Source organism: Durio zibethinus, chromosome 6 (assembly GCF_047325235.1).
Source record: "Durio zibethinus cultivar Kanyao isolate XHJ-2024 chromosome 6, ASM4732523v1, whole genome shotgun sequence".
NCBI classification, from domain to species: domain Eukaryota; kingdom Viridiplantae; phylum Streptophyta; class Magnoliopsida; order Malvales; family Malvaceae; genus Durio; species Durio zibethinus.
This window is the reverse complement of record NC_143167.1, coordinates 31,337,425-31,355,080: the sequence shown is the minus strand read 5'-3', so window position 1 is coordinate 31,355,080 and position 17,656 is coordinate 31,337,425. Positions and strand designations below refer to the sequence as shown.

Here is a 17,656-nt window from a genome sequence, read left to right as displayed (position 1 = left end):
ATTATCTACTCACCTTTAAAAACATCAGAAAGAGCTTCTGCTTTAGGTAAATCCAGTGACAGTTTAGCCTCTTACACCTATGCAAACATATCAGCAAGGTGGTGGCCTGTTGCCAGCAAATTCGCAAAGCTCAACATAACTTCTAGCAAAAGAAAATACAAAAGTCAAAATCACAATTGCAGAGTACCAGACCAAGCTAACTAAAGTATTAATGAATTAAAGTCACAGTTGAATCCATAGTTTGTGCATGAGTTAGGACCTTTAAGAAAACACTAGTTGAAATTGCATTAATCCTACCAAAGGAGATCATTCTTGAGCTTCGAACAGCATGGAAAACAAAGAAGAATCAACTAAAATTTCAGCGTCGCTTTGCCTTGTTTAATTACTTCTTACAAAGGCGAAAGATGTATCACTCTCAAGTCTAAAGCTAGTGATGTTGGAACTTATTACGTCATTGCATTGAATTATGTTAGACCATCGGAAGGCTCGGTTTTGTTTCTTTCTTACAACTGCTGAGCTGTTTGCAGCTGATTTTCTGAATTCCTGCTTGTCACAGAGTGTTTTCTGTTTGTAACTCTATGTATTCCATATCTAAGTGTTTTCTGTTTAACTTATGTATTCCATATCTATGTTAATGGATTTATTGATTTGCCCAAAAATAAAATACTTAAGAGTGGACCTAAACAATCGATAATGAGAAAATTGAATCAGTTATCAACTTCTTCCTCCATTGATCAACTCTTTCAAATTTGTAGGATCACTTTGACAAAATTAACAAGAAAGCCGGCCTACAGCAAACCTAGGAAACAACATATTGATCACTAAAATTCGAAGTTTCTCCCTACTTATCATAATAGAAAACTACAAACACAGGAGCAAAGCAATCAAGTAAATCGATAAAACCATAGCTTAGTTATTCTACTGTCACATGCTCTATATAAGCAGCATATACTCCTTTGGTTCTATCAATTGAAAAAATTAGAAAACTCCTAGCTTGTAATCGTCACAATATCCTAAGATGGCCAAGCAAAAATTAGCTTCAGTCTTCTTGGCCATTGTCTTAATTCTTGGTGCAAATATCTCATTCTCTACTGCTTCATTTCCTACTTTGTTGACTCGTAATTACTGGCAGATGTCTAGACCAAGACCAACGAAACTAATTGGGTGGAGTACACCGGGCCCTGAGCCTGCCAATATCCCCCCATCTCCATCACCCCAAGCGTCTCCTAGTCCTCCACCTTATTCTTACCATGGAATTAAAGGCGGCTATTGGCCCTCATGGCTAGCTTATAATCTCCCTCCCTCATCAACCCCTACCAAGTACTTCACACGTGTTTTATGCCTTTATTGGCATTGATGCCTCTACATACCACTTGTCCATCACCAAACCTGATGATCAATGGATGGGAAACTTTACAGCCATCCTTCAGGCCAAAAAAGCCACCAGCAAAAGCCTTGCTATCCATTGGAGGAGCCAATTCTGGCACTGGTACTTTCTCCACTATGGTTAGTAACCTTCATAATCGTGCTGCTTTCATCAAATCCACTATTGCTACAGCCAGAAAATATGGTTTTGATGGCCTTGACATTGACTGGGAATTTCCTAACAACCCAGATGACATGTCAAACCTCTCAAAGTTCTTTAAAGACTGGCGTCAGGCTGTTGAGAGTGAGGCTTCCGACTCAGGCAAGCCTTCCCTTCTTTTAAGCGCTGCTGTTTATTTTGCTTCCAGGTTTTTCTTTGATCTGCCTAGGACATACCCTGGTGACAATATTGCAAAATATCTTGATTTTGTGAATCCTATGTGCTTTGATTATCATGGAAGTTGGGACACTTCTGTCACTGGTGAGCATGCTCTGCTATATGAACAATTCTAGCAATATTAGCACAAGCTATGGTATATCATCCTGGATTGAGGTTGGAGTCCCTCCAAAGAAGCTCGTTATGGGAATGCCACTTTATAAAGAACATGGAAATTGAAGGACCCAAAAAGCCATGGGATTGGAGCACCTACTGTTGGAGTTGGGCCTGCAGATAATGGCATATTGTTTTACAAGGATATTGTAACTTACAATGCTGGACATCATGGCCATGTAGTGTATGACAGGGATACCGTATTAGAATATTAATACTGAGGAACAGATTGGATTGGTTATGATGGGCCAAAATCAGTGGCAAGGAAGGTTGAGTATGCCAAGGCTCATCACCTTGGTGGTTATTTCTTCTGGGCCCTTGGATATGACATGAATTAGGCCCTTTCAGTAATTGGTACGTTCTCAACTCGGGCAGTTTCCATATTTTCGACACAGATTCAATTATCCGATTCCAAAATATGCTAAATTTTCTACTTTTTTTTTTGAATATTCGAATATAATCAACGTTCAAAGCATATATATAGGCCTCAAACTAAAATTTTGTTAGGAGATTCAATTTACTTCTAGTCTAATTCTGTTTATGTTGTATGTGTTTGGCAGCATCAGATGCACGGGAAGGAACACGCCAGTAGCACCTGAAATCGTAAGTCCGATAAATATTCACAATTTCATCTGGAGCTTTCATGGAGCATTATTCATTTGGAACTCAAACTGTTTCTTTTTCTTTTTCTTTTTTTTCCCACTTTCCCTTCTTTTATGCTTGATTGCGTGTGTTGCAAATAAATTTGATTTGTCAATTATGCATGTCAACTATCATTGGTTTGTAATTTTCAATCCTTAGACACGCAAGTGCATGTCATGAAAAAGGATATATAAATTTTCAATCCTGTTTCTTGATTGAAATAATTGAAGAATTCAAAGTTTGAGTTAGAAGTACTTTTCAACACTATTCATCAAGATTGATCAATTATCGTTGTTTTTATTATATAAAGTATGATTTCCAGGATAAGGTAGTTTTGAAAGGCAAATATATATATATATATATATATATAAAAGAAGAATTTTCATTTTTATCTATATAACTCAAACCAATATCTTCAACCGGCATTTACAAATCTCTTTACCTGGTAGTAGTACTAGTCAAATCAGAGACCAAAGAAGCTTCAATCTTCATTCACCAAGAACCCACGCTCCCGAAGCTGCAAAGACATAAACCGCATCAAGTTATATGCCAATTAACCAAATCATCAGGCTATTGAATTTATCTACTGTATATAAATATCATATTAACTTGTCCAGAGATTTTCCACTCCCTGTCGAAGCTAAGAGCCCAAAAGAAATAACCACGAATTCCAAGGGCCTGAGCGAACCCAATCTTCAATGTTGCTGATATTGCATCGTCATACCCAACCCACGTTGAACCAACATAAGAATATGTTGATACAGTATCCAGGTCATGTTTTACCCTGGCTCCATTCTTCTTGTTGAACTTCTCTACCTGGACAAATGTCAGCAACCCATGGTCTCCTGGGCCTACAGCAACTGCAGCCGATCCAATCTCATGAAAATTTGGGTCCTTTAGCAGCCAAGTCCTCCCATAAAGTGGCAGCCCCATTACTAACTTGCTCCTATGCACCCCAGCTTTGATCCATGACCTAAGGCCATAACTAGTACTCACGTTACTGTTTGGGTCATAAAGTGTTGCGTGGGCTCCTGTCTTCTAAGTGTTCCATCCACCATGAAAATCATAGCATATTGCACTAACCCAATCCAAATGTTGATTAATATAGCTTACTGGGTATATGCGGTAGACTTCATCCAAGAAAAAGTCGACTGAGAAGTAAGCAGCCGCCGTTAGAAGTAGAGGAGTTCGGTGGGTGGCCTTAGCCTCATAGTTGATAGCTCGCCGCCATTCCATAAATAAAAAGGCCTAAATCTTGCATATCTTTTGGGCTTTTAGGGAATTCCCAGTCTAGGTCCATCCCATCAAAACCAAATTTTCTGCAACCTCGATAGCTGAAGTTATAAAAGCTTTACGCGACTTTCCCTCTGAAGCCATGCGGGGAAAAACAAGAGTATCAGCACCACCGCCACCAATAGAGAAAAGGGTTTTTGCCGGCGGATTCTTGTGGTGGAGGGTGGCAGTAAAATTCGACAGAAGAAGTGCTGTTGGACTTGAGATTTCAAATTTATAGGTGACGTTGCTTGGCATGAGAAAAGCATAGTAAATATGAGTAAACAAGGATATATCTATGGCTGATGGTGGGAAAGTTGTCGTCCACGAAGGCCAATAAGCTGCTTTGACAGACGGTGGCGACGCCATGACGACAGATCTTGTAAGCATGGTTAAGAAAACAATAAGAATAGAAGAGAGCTGAAAATATGTGGTGAAACCTTCCGTCGTTGCTAGAGGGCTTGTCATAAATGATTTCGAGCAAGAGTGTCGAGAAAGTACATATAGCAATCATCTCGCTAGATAACTAATAGTCAGAAGAAAATTTTGAACAATTCTTTTGTCTATAGTTTTGGATGGTTGTGTTTGTCCATGACACATAATTTTTAGTCTTTAGATGATCTAGGGAATTTAAAATAGAAGCAGCCAGTACTAATACTACTAGCTACTGCTATCAGAAATGTGACAATGCTCTTCGTATCATGGTGGGTGGGCGTCAACTCTCTAGAAAGCCTGACATATCTAATTGAAATTTTGATTTAAAAATGAATTAGGGGTTGTCCAATCTGATTGGCATTAAGGTTAAAAATGAGAGTATTGGGTAACTGTTCAAGACAACGTTTTAATACTCATGGTGTGTTTGAGCTTTATATGACGGTATTTTGTGTTTGTCTAGCACTAGCGTTTGCTTGTGGAGGGACATGAATGCGAGAGTGAAGCTTGGGACAAGTGGATCAGCAAAATCGACTTCCGAAATATCTTTTAATGATTTGCCAATGCAGTTATACATAATTTTCAAAACTTCACTATGATGGTTACGGATTACCCTTTGATTTTTCAATATCCCGAAAGCTTTCATATAACAATTGTTTGTACTTAATATGCTAAAATTAGGAAATATTCTGCTTGACTTGGGTTGGGCATGGGCCTGTGAGGTGGGAACAACAAGGAGCTCCAAGATGAATATAAAGATAGTTCATGATTTTATGAGGCTTGAACATACAAAATTTGGTTGCAACTTTTACGTGGTCTGGGTTTTAGACCCTTTTTAGGTAGCTTAAAACAGAAAGAATTTAGTGTGCAATACACTTTTTAACATTAATTTGAATGTTTTTGCCATAACCAAATATATATAAACACTAGTTTTATGCATCCAAATAATTAATTAGCCATGCAGTTATTCAATTTCTTTCCTTGAAATTCAATCGATCCCTCCAAGCCATCCAATTTTCCAAGAAAGCTATACATAGCTTATTGTGTTTAAAAAATTCCCAAGAAAGTCATAGATTCATTAATATCTTTACACGTTTGCATGATTAAAAGAATGGTAAACCATAATTCTTCTAAATTATGTTGCCCAAATGCATGCCTATACTGTCAATCATCGAGGTACCACTTGGGTCATCGTTGCATCATTGACTGAAAAAACTTTCTTCTTGCCAATGTCTTTACTTTCCTCCTCTTCATCTCTTGTAACTGAAAATGCAGGCTGCTTAGGGGTAGAGATTGCTGCAGTAGTTTCATTCTTCAGGAGTCTAAAAACTTCCACCATGGATGGTCTATCTGCAGGGTTTTCCTGCACGCATAGCAGTGCTACTTGCATGCATCTAATGAGCTTACAAGACAAAGATGAATCATCCAGTGAAGCATCAAAAAACTCAGCCCCTCGACCTTGTTTCCACAATTCGTACGACTGAAATTGTTCAATGTTGTACATTTTTAGCATATTTGTACTACAAATATGAAAAAGTGGGTGTGACGAAGAAACTTACATATTCAAGAAGATTCAAGTTTTCACTGCGGCCATAGAGACTGGAATTCCTCTTCCCACTTACAATTTGCAGAAGTAGAACTCCAAAACTACAAACATCATACTTCATAGAGTATATTCTTTTCTTAACATATTCTGGAGGAACATAGCCACTGCATTTAATGAATTAATTAATAACAATAATACGGATGTAGGGCAAAGGAAGAAAAAGATATGATATGTATCATTTGAGAACACCTGTTTCACTTTCTATGTCCCAACAATTCTGCTGGTGTTTGCTTCAAGTTCGTCCTTTTTGAAAAATCTTGCCATACCAAAATCCAATATTTTTGGGTTCATATCATCATCTAATAAAATGTTGCTAGCCTTTATATCATGATGAATTATTGTGAAATTTGAGTATTCTTGGAGACATAGAATCCCTTGAGTAACACCTTCAATTATTAAAATACGTCTTCTCCAATCTAAGAGATACTTTTTAACAGGATCTGCATCAATTAAATTTATGAACAATTTTAGTCTTTTTTGCTTAAAAGTTTAGGATAAGTCAATCCAAACATTAATATGGAATAACATGACATAGAAATGTACTTAACAATCATACTAGGTAGAATAAATTAAGTATTGCTTACCATAGAGGTAGAAATCCAAGCTTTTGTTTGGCATGAACGCATAAATCAGCATTTTTTCTTCTGTCTCGGTACAAATTCCAACAACTCGAACTAGATTCACATGTTGAAGCTGTGCCGTAAGTGTGACCTCATTTTTGAATTCCTCAAGCCCTTGATTAGAAGTTTTGGAAAGCCTCTTCACTGCTATTTCCTGCCCCTTCGGTAACTTATCCTGTCATAGTCCACGTTAGTATGGTTGGTAGTATTTTTCAATAACTCTGTGCCTGTTTGTGGCTTTAAAACCAATCAAATGTTTGATTAAAAATTTAGTTTCATTGTTTTGGATGTCCTTCGAATTTCAGAATCTCTTGCTGGTAAGCAGAATGCAGCAAATCCTCAACCACGGCTGAATCTGCCTGGTCATCTCAATTTCATGTCTAGAACATAACAATATTAGAGATGAAGATACTTTTCCAATACCCATGTTTAGATTTTGTATAAGAAAATAGACAAATATATAGTATTACCTTGTAGACAGGTCCATATCCACCCTCCCCCAGCTTATTCTCATTTGAAAAGTTATTTGTGGCTGCTTTAATGCTAGTAAAACTGAAAACTTGGAGATAAGGAGCACCATTGTCATGCTCTCCCTCAGCTGATATTTTGTTTATTATCCAGGATGATGATTTTTTCACAGTACCCAAAACTCCTGCAGCCAAAACCTTGTGGAATTAATTTATGATTATCACCTCTAATCACTGCAAATTCTCAAAATGTCCAATCAGTTACCTTGTGACTTGAATATTTTTGTTTGCAGGTAACAAATGATAGTCCACATCAGGAGAATCGCTGCTGCAATTATAACCAGAACAATAACCAATAATTGATGCTTTGCCCGGTGACTGGTGCCTATTCCATAAGCTGTGAACATTGAAAGGCCCAAGTCAATAGCTTTTTTCTGTGTGGAAGTGAAAAAAGAAACAGCTCACTACATGAGAAAGCCCCAAAAGTCAGAATATAACAACTGAGGTAAAATGATGTTAATATACAGATTTTTTTCAAGCCAATGTTTAAAAATTCAGTTTTGTCAAGAAATTGAATAAACAATTAGAAAGAAAAATGAAAGGGTATGATGTTCCATTTCCACATATTTTTATTAATTTGGTGTCAGTTGTATGATTCTTTTCTGGTGTGGAATTGTATCTCTCTTAGTTGGAATTTGAGAAAAAGAAACTGGTTTAAGTTCAAATATCTTTCAGATAGGAAATGATTTTGACTATTACAAGTCCTGTTTTCAAAAAGGGTTTAAATATGAAACAGAAAAGACTAGAGAACCCACAAAATTAAAGGGAGATAACCATCTTACCAGCTTTAGAAAGCACCCAATTATCGTCATTGGATAGTTGAAAGGCATTGTAACCGAGTAGCCCCTTCGCCTTGGCATAAGAAACCTTAGCTTTAATGGCTTCCACATCATCAAAATTGATCCAAATCGATCCAATTTTGCAAAAATTGACCACATAAGTAGAATTATACACAGATTCAACGCCATAACCGTAATTTTGAATGAATGATTTGATTGACTTAAAGCCCATTGAACCATCAATTGTGACAGCCGGCCCTGAAGCTGGTGAACCAATGTCATTGTCACCAGATTTAACAAGTGTCCATGCAAAGCCATGGTAAGGCAAACCTAAAACTAGCTTGTCAGCAGAAAATGCTCGGTGTAACCATTCCTTTATACCATCATCAGTGTTAGTCCTGCTCAACGGACCATATAAAGCGGCATGAACACCAGTAAAGCTGTCAACTGTTGGCACATAGTAGTCATATGCTATAATATTTACCCAATCCAGGTTTTTCTTTGTAGAATCAATAGGATAACTCACTGAGTTGACAATTGGCATGCTTTGAGCCAACATAGTTAACAGCAACTGTGTCTTACCAGAGTTTCTTGACTCAGAAGCTACCTCAGCTCGCCACTCATCCAAAAAATTTCCCAAACTGGTCATGTTGGTAATATTCCTAGGCACAACCCCAAAAAGGTCCAGGCCATGAAAGCCATAAAGCCTGGCTGTTTTTACGGAAGATTCAATGAAAGATTTTCTGTTGGAAGTGTGATTAATCATCAAAGAAAATGTTGTCGACTCACTTTTTCCAACCAAAATGGATAAAAGTGTAGTAATCGATGGATTTTTGAGTTTTAGAATGTTGGTGAAGTTAGAGAAGGGTTGTTCATTTGAGGAGTTGATTTGAAGCTGGTAGGAAGTAGAATTTATAAAAGCAAAAGCGCAAAAAGGATGAGTGAAAAGAACAGAATTTATATCATGAAACAGAAAAGACTGACTAATGAAGCTTTCCATTCCAAGTCTACATGAAGCATTATTGTTTGGCTCAAAGCATACCCTCTACTGTCTGACCATTTGCAATTGGCTTTTGGGTTACAACGGCAAAAAATGGAGGATAAAACTTATACGAAGTTACATAGTTCGTGAAATTTTTTATTAAAAATAAATAAATAAAATTTAAATCAATAAATCAATAAAATTTATTATGAAGACCAAAAATACATAAAAAATTTTATTAAAATATTGATTCTAATTCAAATTTGATCAATATTTATTTAATAATAAAATTTTTATTAATATTTTTACTAAAAATATCTATTTAATAAATATATCAAAATTTTTCAAAATTTTAAAATTTTATACCTTTGATTTATATACTGAGATCTTTTAGTTTATCAAATTCGATTTTTAATTTTAATTTTTAATTATTTATTTTTAATAAAAAATTTACGAACGTTACTTATAAAATTTAATATAAGTTTTTCCAGGAAGTGAAAAAAGAAAATTTGTTTCAAGCTTGGGCAGTTGGGCTCTATTTGCAAGCCGAATATTCACGAGAGGTCCGTTGTTTTATTTGGAAGTTGGAACAGTCTGAAAAGTGAAAACCCAAGATGTCTGGCCCAAAAGATTTACGAAAACCAGCCTAGCTACCATGGAAGCATAAGCTTGCTTATTAGTAGTTTAGCACCTCCACCAAAAAAAAAAAAAAAAATTGAACCCAGATCATTGGTTTGAATGGTGTTGTTCAACCCTCTATAGCCAAAAATGTCTTATTGTTATTGATGGCATAACCTTTTTAATCTATCAAGTTGGACGAACTGTGTAAACCATAGTCCTTTGAGGAGAAAAGAGACTGGAACTGTGGAACAAATTCTATTAATGAATTTTCACATGCAAAGCCTAAACTCTCGCCCAGCGACCACTTCTGAAATTGTAGAATCATTAACTGATCATATTTCTATCTACAATGCAGATCTCTTTTCCTCATCGTCATTGCATTTTGTCGAGAAAGCAGGCCTCTTTGGAGTCGCCATTTGTGTGTTTTCATTTTTCAGCATTGAAGAGACATCCAACATGGTAGGCCTGTCATTTGCATTTTCCTGGACAAACAGCACAGCTATTTGAATGCATCTTATGAGTTTGCAGGCTGAAGTTCTGTCATCCAATGAGGGATCCATAAATTCCAGGCAGGTCATACGCCTGAAATCATGACATATATCATGAAACTTGCAGCTCAATTAACAGAAAAACAGAATATATTCATTCACCACAATGTTAGTATAAAAATAGATGTAATCAAGTCCTTCGCCTCTTGGTCTACTGGCTGGATCTCCTCACCTTTCCCCCTTATAAGTGTATGCCCTCCCTTGTACCCAAAAAAAAAAAAAGATGTAATCAATAAAACTTACAAAATCTAACAGACTTAAAACTTTATCCAGGCCATATACAATGGCATTCCTCTTTCCACTTATAACTTGCAAAAGTAGAACCTCAAATGCATACATATCAGATTTGAGAGAGTACTATATATAAACGAAGTTTTATAGATAGAGTTTGTGAACTTCCTTATAAGAACTTAGTAAACAAGAACTAAAATAAAAAATCAAAATAGATAGATTGAAATATCTTATAGGTAGATTAAACGTGCAAAATTTAAAATTTTTTTTATAAATTTTGATATATTTATTAAATAAATATTTTTAATAAAAATATTAATAAAATTTTAACTGCCAAATAAGTATTATTTAAATTTGAATTATAAATAATAGTTTTAATAATTTTTTATATATTATTAACCTTCACATTAAATTCTATTAATTTATCGGATCAAATTTTTTATTAAAATTTTTATTTACTTATTTTTAATAAAAACTTCATGAATTCTATTTATAAAACTTCTTGTAAAGTTTTATTCTCTCCAACATATTCAAGAGGAACGTTACCACTGCATTAATTGGACAAGTCAAAAAATGTTTAATGGTTCAGTATTTACTAACAATCTTCTTGTGTCAACTGTCAAATAGCTTTGCTTTGAATGTATTTGGTACTTCCTATGCCCAACAATAGGACTTGTGTTTGCTTCAAGTCCTTATTTTGCGAAAATTCGTACCGTACCAAAATCTGATATCTTAGGCATACCAGCGTCCAGCAAAATGTTGCTAGAGTATTCTCGAGAGATAAAAAGCCCTTTAAATGATCTCAACACGGTTTTCTCCAGTCCAATAAAAGCTTTCTAAGGTGGTCTACATCACAACAGGTTATACTCAATCAGCTAAATACCCATTCAAATAATCTAACTTAAAACACAAGTTGCAAGCTAATGCATATGATTTTCAATGCAAAGTGCCAATCAATATCGACTCATCAGTTATTGTATTTGACGCAAAATAGTTCAGGGCAGACCAAAAGGGAAGTAGTCCAGGCTCTTATTCGGCATGCACTCTTATATCAGCACATGTTCTTCTTTACCTATGAAGAATCCCAAAACTCTTAACAAGATTTACATTCTGTAATTTTGCTGTGAGCATAACTTCATTCTTGAACTCCTCAAACCACTGGGTAGACGTTTTTGAGAGTTGGGGCAGGGAGAGAAGTCCCTACCGTACGTACGTGCTTGTTTGTTGTGTTTCTCTCAGCAAACAGTGTTTTCATGTCTCGTCAATATTCGTTTGCATTTGGTTTTTCAGCCTTAAAAGCCTGAAATACAAATCAATAATGCAATAGCAAAGTTCTTTGACTTTTTCTTTGATTTTGACGTGAGCGGGATTGAGTTAGCGGATTCTGCGGACTGCAAACCACCAGTTTAAATGCTGTCGGCCCGAGTAGAAACGACCCCAAGACTCATAGACTTAAACTGCTGCCCAGTCAGACAATCCATGACCTGTACTTGGACTAACCAAGCCTCAAGTCAGAGGTGCCTTAAAGTCTGTGCAGATTAACAGATAAGGGCTCGGATGCAAGCCACACCTTTTTTTCCCTCTAATACCCCATTATGCACACAAAACGATACGAGCGATGAACACTGACGTGTATATATAATATATATATATGTTTTTTTTTTTTTTTTTAAATTAGACGTTTGTGAGCATGATGCGCTATCCGTGCTATGAAATGTTTATCCAATGAAAATATACAACAACGTCAAACTAAGTTTAATATCTTATAGTTTTAAAATTAATTATATGAAAATTAAAAAAAAACATATTAAATTATAATTTTAAATTTTTTATGTTATTTATTTTTATTAAAAATATTTATTTATTTATTTTCTTAACTATCCCGTATAAATGTGACGTGAAAAATAATAATATTATTGGTTTTAGAAATTACAAACTTTTTTAGAACAATTTTTTAAGTAACCTATGTCATCGAACGACCACTTCTGTAATTGGTGAATTATCGATGGAACATATTTCTTGCTGCAAGTGAGATTTCTTTTGCTCATCATCTTCATTGCTTTTAGTTGAGAAAGCAGGTCTCTTCGGAGTGGCCACTGGTGCAGTTTCATTTCTAAGCATTGAAGAGACTTCCAACATGGTAGGCCTGTCATTTGCGCTTTCCTGGACACACAATAGAGCTATTTGCATGCATCTCAATAACTTATAGGATGTACTTGTGTCTTCCAGCAAGGGATCCGCAAATTCCATGCCTTTGCCCTCTCTCCATAGCTCATATACCTGAGATTCATTTAAATGAAAAATCCAATAATTTCACAATATAATAGAAAGGGTGTTGAGATATGTTAGCAATGAAACTTACGAAATCGAGAAGACTTAAATTCTCATGGAGCCCGTATGAATGTGCATTCCTCTTTCCACTTATGATTTGAAGAAGTAGGACCCCGAAACTGTACACATCCGATTTGATGGAGTACAAACCCTTCTTAACATATTCAGGAGGAACATAACCACTGCAACAAATTGGCTAATAGTGTTTAGCATTAGTTTATGATTATATGAAATTAATATCTTTGATTTGAATAATGCACTTACTATGTGCCCACGATTCGGTTTGTGTTTGCTTCAACTCCATCTTTGGTGAAAATTCTAGCCATGCCAAAATCTGATATCTTAGGTTTCATGTCTTCATCTAATAAAATGTTGCTAGCTTTCAAGTCTCTATGAATAATTGTCAATCTGGAGTATTCTTGAAGATATAGAAGCCCTTGAGTAACCCCTTCAATGATATCGACACGCTTTCTCCAATCCAACATGAATCGTTTTATGGGGTCTGCATCTCAGCGGATTATGAGCAGTCAATGAAACAAACAATCTTTGTGAACCAAAATAAATAAACAAAACACAAAAGGAAAAACAAAGATCACATAGATTTCGATGCTAATCATCAACAAAAAATGCTAATGTATTGTCATAGGACGTAAGATAGGTTAACTGCCAACCATAAAGGTAGTAGTCCAAACTCTTGTTTGGCATATATTCATAGACCAGCATATGTTCTTCTCTATCAACGCAGAATCCCAAAACTTGAACAAGATTTACATGCTGTAGTTTTGCTGTGAGCATAACCTCATTTTTAAACTCCTCAAATCCTTGTGCAGATGTCCTTGAGAGTTTTTTTACTGCTATTTCTTGTCCATCTGATAATACACCCTAACAATTAAATGAGCAATTATTGTTAGTGCTCCATGTCTCGATCCATATAGGTAGTGTTCTGGCAAAATTAAATATGAATTCCAAAACTTTACCCCAATTAGCTAGATAATTAGTGTAGTGCATTACCTTGTAAACAGGACCATATCCACCCTCTCCCAGCTTATTTTCAAATGAGAACCTATCAGTAGCCACCTCAATATCAGAGAAACGATAGACCATCAGATTAGGAACATTGCGATTAAAACCTACAGCAGCTGCTATCTGATTTGCTTTGGACTTGGAATTTTTAGCTACGTGCACCATCTCTATCAACCAACCAAAAAAGAGTATGATTAAAAATCTTTTGGTTAATTGCATTTCAGATGGGATCTAAAAATGAGAAAAAATTGTCTATAAAATGAAATTTGCCTAGGCAATGATGCTGATAAGTTTCAACTCAAAAGATTTACCTTCCCTCTTTCTCGTTACCCTTAACAAGTGGTATGCCAACGCGCCAACCGAAAGCAAGAGCACAACAATTGGAATCAAAATAGTAATCAGCAATAACCGCCCTTTCTTTTGTGGAATATCAGCGTTGGCAGAAGCAGATGCTGACAAGAAAAATATAGAAGGTACATCAAGAAGATTCTTTAAAACATTTTCTTTTGTAAGATGTTTATGTCTTGGCTTCTTTGGATTATATCTTTCTTAATTCACTCATTTTTTTGTCCTTATCATGCCAGCCCATCCATTCAAATATTTTCTATGTGCCAAAGAATTAAAGAAAAAATGACCTGAGAAATCCTAAATCTCAAGGAAAACCTTTGAAAGGGAGTAATCCATTGTCCAGACTTTTTGGCTAACTTTTTGGATAAATTTCTAGTATATGCCCTGTTCAACAATATTATTTTCCTTTCTTATCAAGACATAGAATTATTAATACTTATGCAGAAGAAAATTGAATTGGATGGAAAGAGTGAAGCATCCGTTTCATACCAGCTTGGGAAAGCATCCAGTTGTCATCATAGGGAACTTGCCAAACAAAGTAACCCAGCAATTTCTTTTCCTTGGCATAGGAAACTTTAATTTTGACAACCTCAACATCATCAAAACCAATCCAGGTCGCTCCAACAGTGCAGTAATTCACTACATAAGTACCATTATACGCTGAATTGGCTCCATATCTTTGAATATAATTCGTGATGTCCTTGTACGTCAAACCCCCATGTTCTGAAATAGCTGGTCCTGATGCTGGTGCGCCAATGGTGTTATCCTTGGGGTCCACAAGTGTCCATGCATAGCCATAGAGAGGCAAGCCCAAAACCAACATACTGGCTGGTAATCCTCCACTAATCCATGACTCTATACCAAAATCTATATTAAAAGTACTGGCTGGGTCATACAGAGCTGCATGAGCCCTTGTAAAGTTCTCCCTCTTTGGAGTATAGAAGTTATAAGCCATAACATGTAACCAATTCAAGTTTCTCTTCAATGAATCTACTGGAAAAGTTGAGGACTGTGAATACCACGAGAATAGAACTACTGCAGTCAATATCAACTCAGATTGGCTAGAATTTCTCGCCTCTGAATCAATTGCAGCTCGCCATTCTTCAAAGAGAACAGCCATATTGCTCATATCAGAGCTGGTGTTGGCTGAAAGCCAGCAAAAGTCCAAGCCCTGGAAACCATAAAGCCTAGCTGTTTTTATTGAGGAATCAATGAAAGATTTCCTGTGGGAGGAATTGCTTACCATTGAAAGTATGATCGAATGGTTTGCACTTCCACCCCCTATGGATAGAAGCGTGGTTATTGATGGGTTTTTCTGTTTGACAGTATTAGTGAAAACAGAGAAGTATCGCTGATCATAAGACGAAAAAGAGAGCTGATAGGAGGAGGAATTCAGGTTTGCAAAAGCGCAAATAAGGTGAGTAAAGAGAGCAGAATTTATATCAGAAATGGGGAATTCACTACCTGAATCCCAGTAACCAGCTTGCATCCAGGTTTGTGCTATTGACGGATGCAATACTAAAGAGAGAAAAATATGGAGAAAAACTATAATAAACTTAGGTGCCATGGAGGAAACTTGCAGGGGTGATGATTTCTACTAGAATTTAGATCTATTAAAAGTAAAATTTGTTGACAAAATACAGTGAAGTATAAAGACAATTGTACATCACATATGACACATGCATTTTAATTTTCACGTCTGAAATAAGTTGACTGATTAAATAGTCAGCCATTTTATTTAGTCAAATGTTCAAGAACTAAAATTTGGACATTTTTTTAATTAAAAATGTTATTTTTAATTTAATTCAATTAGACTTCGTTTGATAATCATAAAAATAATTTTCGAAAATCTATTTTTTTTAATTTCCATTTTTTGGATGACTTAATTTAACAAAATCAACAAAAAAAAAAAAACTTTCGATTAATTAAAAATCGTAAGATAAAACACAAAAATTGTCTTCCGTTTCTTTTGGGTGAAACACAATTTGCAAAACACATCAACACCGGCAAGCTGTGAGACTCCACCCCAAACCCAACAAGCAGTCAACCGTTACCGTCTTTCCCCATTTTTAGCAACTGCCTCCTTTGAATTACAGAATGTAACCAGTCCATTTTTTACCTTCCTTTCCCTTTATGTTATCTTTCTTTTCCCTTTGATTTCTCACTCTTTATCTAAAAGAGTAAGTAAACATAAGGATGGCAATAGATGGTAAATAAACAGATATTTATTATTATTTTATCTATTTATGTAAGATTCTGATAATTATAAATATATAATTAATTGATTCAGATAAAAAATTTATTATTCATGATAGAATTAAAGTAGATACAGTTAGTATACTTAAATATTTAAAATTTGAATCTATTTAAATTTTAATGAATAATAATAGATATTCGAATTCGATATCCTTTTATATATGTAAAATATATAAAATTTTATTTTGGTAAAAATTTTCAAATTTTAAAAAATAATTTTTATTTATTATTAATTAAAATTAAAATTAAATTTTAAATTAAATTTTTATTTGTTTTATATTTTAACAAAAAATTTAAATTAAAAAATATTTTAACATATTCAAATATTTAAACAAATTTGGATTTAAATAATGATATTAAAATCAAATAAATATTTAAACAAATTCAAGTATTAAAAATATTAAACAGATTTAGATATGATTATCTCAAAAACAACATATATCCATTCCATTGTGATTCGTAAATAAACAAACTCTCTCACTCTTCCTGAGGCTTTTCCCTTTCCAACAATATTCTATTATGGAAGCTATCTAAAAGCAAGCTACCAAGTTACAGAGGAAGTTGCTAAGCAACAGTAACTTTCGTTAAGTAGACCCATCAAGTTACCAATCCTGAACCAAAACCAGAGGAGTGGACAAGTTCTTCCAAAATATGGGTGGTTATCCGTCGCATCCAAAACAATATATATATATATATATATATATGAAATCAAATATTTGGTTAGTTTGAATCTGGATTATGAAATTTTGGACATATGAAATTTTAAAGTTTTGGATATTTTTCATTGAGACACCATGGGAAAATAGCTTCAAAAAGTTTACCAAACTAAGAAAACTATTTTCTTTATTTCTGAAAATCAATTTCATTGAAAATAATTTTTTTTTTCTAGAAGCTCATTTCCGTAACCGGAGCCTTAATGATCAAACTTTTTCCAAATTACTCAAATAAAATTTTTTAATGACTGATATACACGCGTGATTAACTTTGTTTATTAGAACAGCCGGAAAAAAAATGTTACAGCTGGTAAAAAAGTACACATTTGATAGCTAACTCATAAAAAATTTATGACAGCTGGCAAAAAGATACACATTTGAAAGCTTACACCTGTATCCTTCGGTTCTTCCCAACACAATCCACGTAAGAGGGAAATTTTTGGCTATTTTTTTCTTTCTCAAATTGTTTTTTTTTTAATTTTTAATTTTGATATTTTATATTTGAGAATTATCATTTTTGTTAATTTTTAAAAATTGATTATAAATTGAAAAAGAAAAATAAAGACGGAAAGAAAATAAAAAGATGTTGCTTTTGAATCTCCAGATTATTATTGATTCTGCAGAAAGTAGTATGGGAGAGTAGAGAGGAAAGAAAAGAGTTAAGGTTTTTTTTTTTTAATACCTGTCATGTCACATGTGCAAAAATAACAGATCAGCAAAATATTTTAATGTTTCACACTATTAAACAACGAATATAATCCATTCCCCGTAAAAATAAAATAAAAATCTTATTTACGCAATATTTTAAAT

The 17,656-nt window shown here is 34.6% G+C and overlaps 2 protein-coding genes and 2 pseudogenes across 5 annotated transcripts; 1 reads left to right on the top strand and 3 right to left on the bottom strand.

Moving 5' to 3' along the window:
* Window positions 1-120: 120 nt before the first annotated feature.
* On the top strand, window positions 121-2,848 carry LOC111286133 (class V chitinase CHIT5a pseudogene; annotated as a pseudogene). The gene is made up of 2 exons (XR_016343084.1): window positions 121-2,269; window positions 2,476-2,848. The product of XR_016343084.1 is annotated as a class V chitinase CHIT5a pseudogene (transcript).
* Window positions 2,849-2,976: 128 nt separating this feature from the next.
* LOC111286445 (class V chitinase CHIT5b pseudogene) lies at window positions 2,977-4,331 on the bottom strand (annotated as a pseudogene).
* A 1,098-nt stretch (window positions 4,332-5,429) lies between these two features.
* Window positions 5,430-8,864, bottom strand: LOC111285627 (uncharacterized). Its single transcript, XM_022875161.2, has 7 exons — window positions 7,797-8,864; window positions 7,220-7,351; window positions 6,958-7,139; window positions 6,452-6,662; window positions 6,070-6,307; window positions 5,821-5,971; window positions 5,430-5,741 (listed from the first exon to the last, which is right to left on the bottom strand). The coding sequence occupies exons 1-7, from the start codon at window positions 8,791-8,793 to the stop codon at window positions 5,430-5,432; spliced, it is 2,223 nt and encodes a 740-aa protein (XP_022730896.2). The 5' UTR covers window positions 8,794-8,864.
* A 3,204-nt stretch (window positions 8,865-12,068) lies between these two features.
* Window positions 12,069-15,964, bottom strand: LOC149518575 (receptor-like serine/threonine-protein kinase SD1-6). Of its 3 annotated transcripts, XM_089762900.1 has the most exons (7): window positions 14,367-15,964; window positions 13,841-13,981; window positions 13,518-13,696; window positions 13,178-13,388; window positions 12,771-13,008; window positions 12,538-12,688; window positions 12,069-12,455 (listed from the first exon to the last, which is right to left on the bottom strand). In XM_089762900.1, the coding sequence occupies exons 1-7, from the start codon at window positions 15,442-15,444 to the stop codon at window positions 12,144-12,146; spliced, it is 2,310 nt and encodes a 769-aa protein (XP_089619026.1). In that variant the 5' UTR covers window positions 15,445-15,964; the 3' UTR covers window positions 12,069-12,143. The 3 variants fall into 3 exon arrangements, with proteins under 3 accessions (XP_089619026.1, XP_089619029.1, XP_089619028.1); XM_089762902.1 differs by lacking the exons at window positions 12,069-12,455; window positions 12,538-12,688 and having other exon boundaries at window positions 12,866-13,008; window positions 13,305-13,388; window positions 14,367-15,453; XM_089762903.1 differs by lacking the exons at window positions 13,518-13,696; window positions 13,841-13,981; window positions 14,367-15,964 and having other exon boundaries at window positions 13,305-13,383.
* Window positions 15,965-17,656: the final 1,692 nt, after the last annotated feature.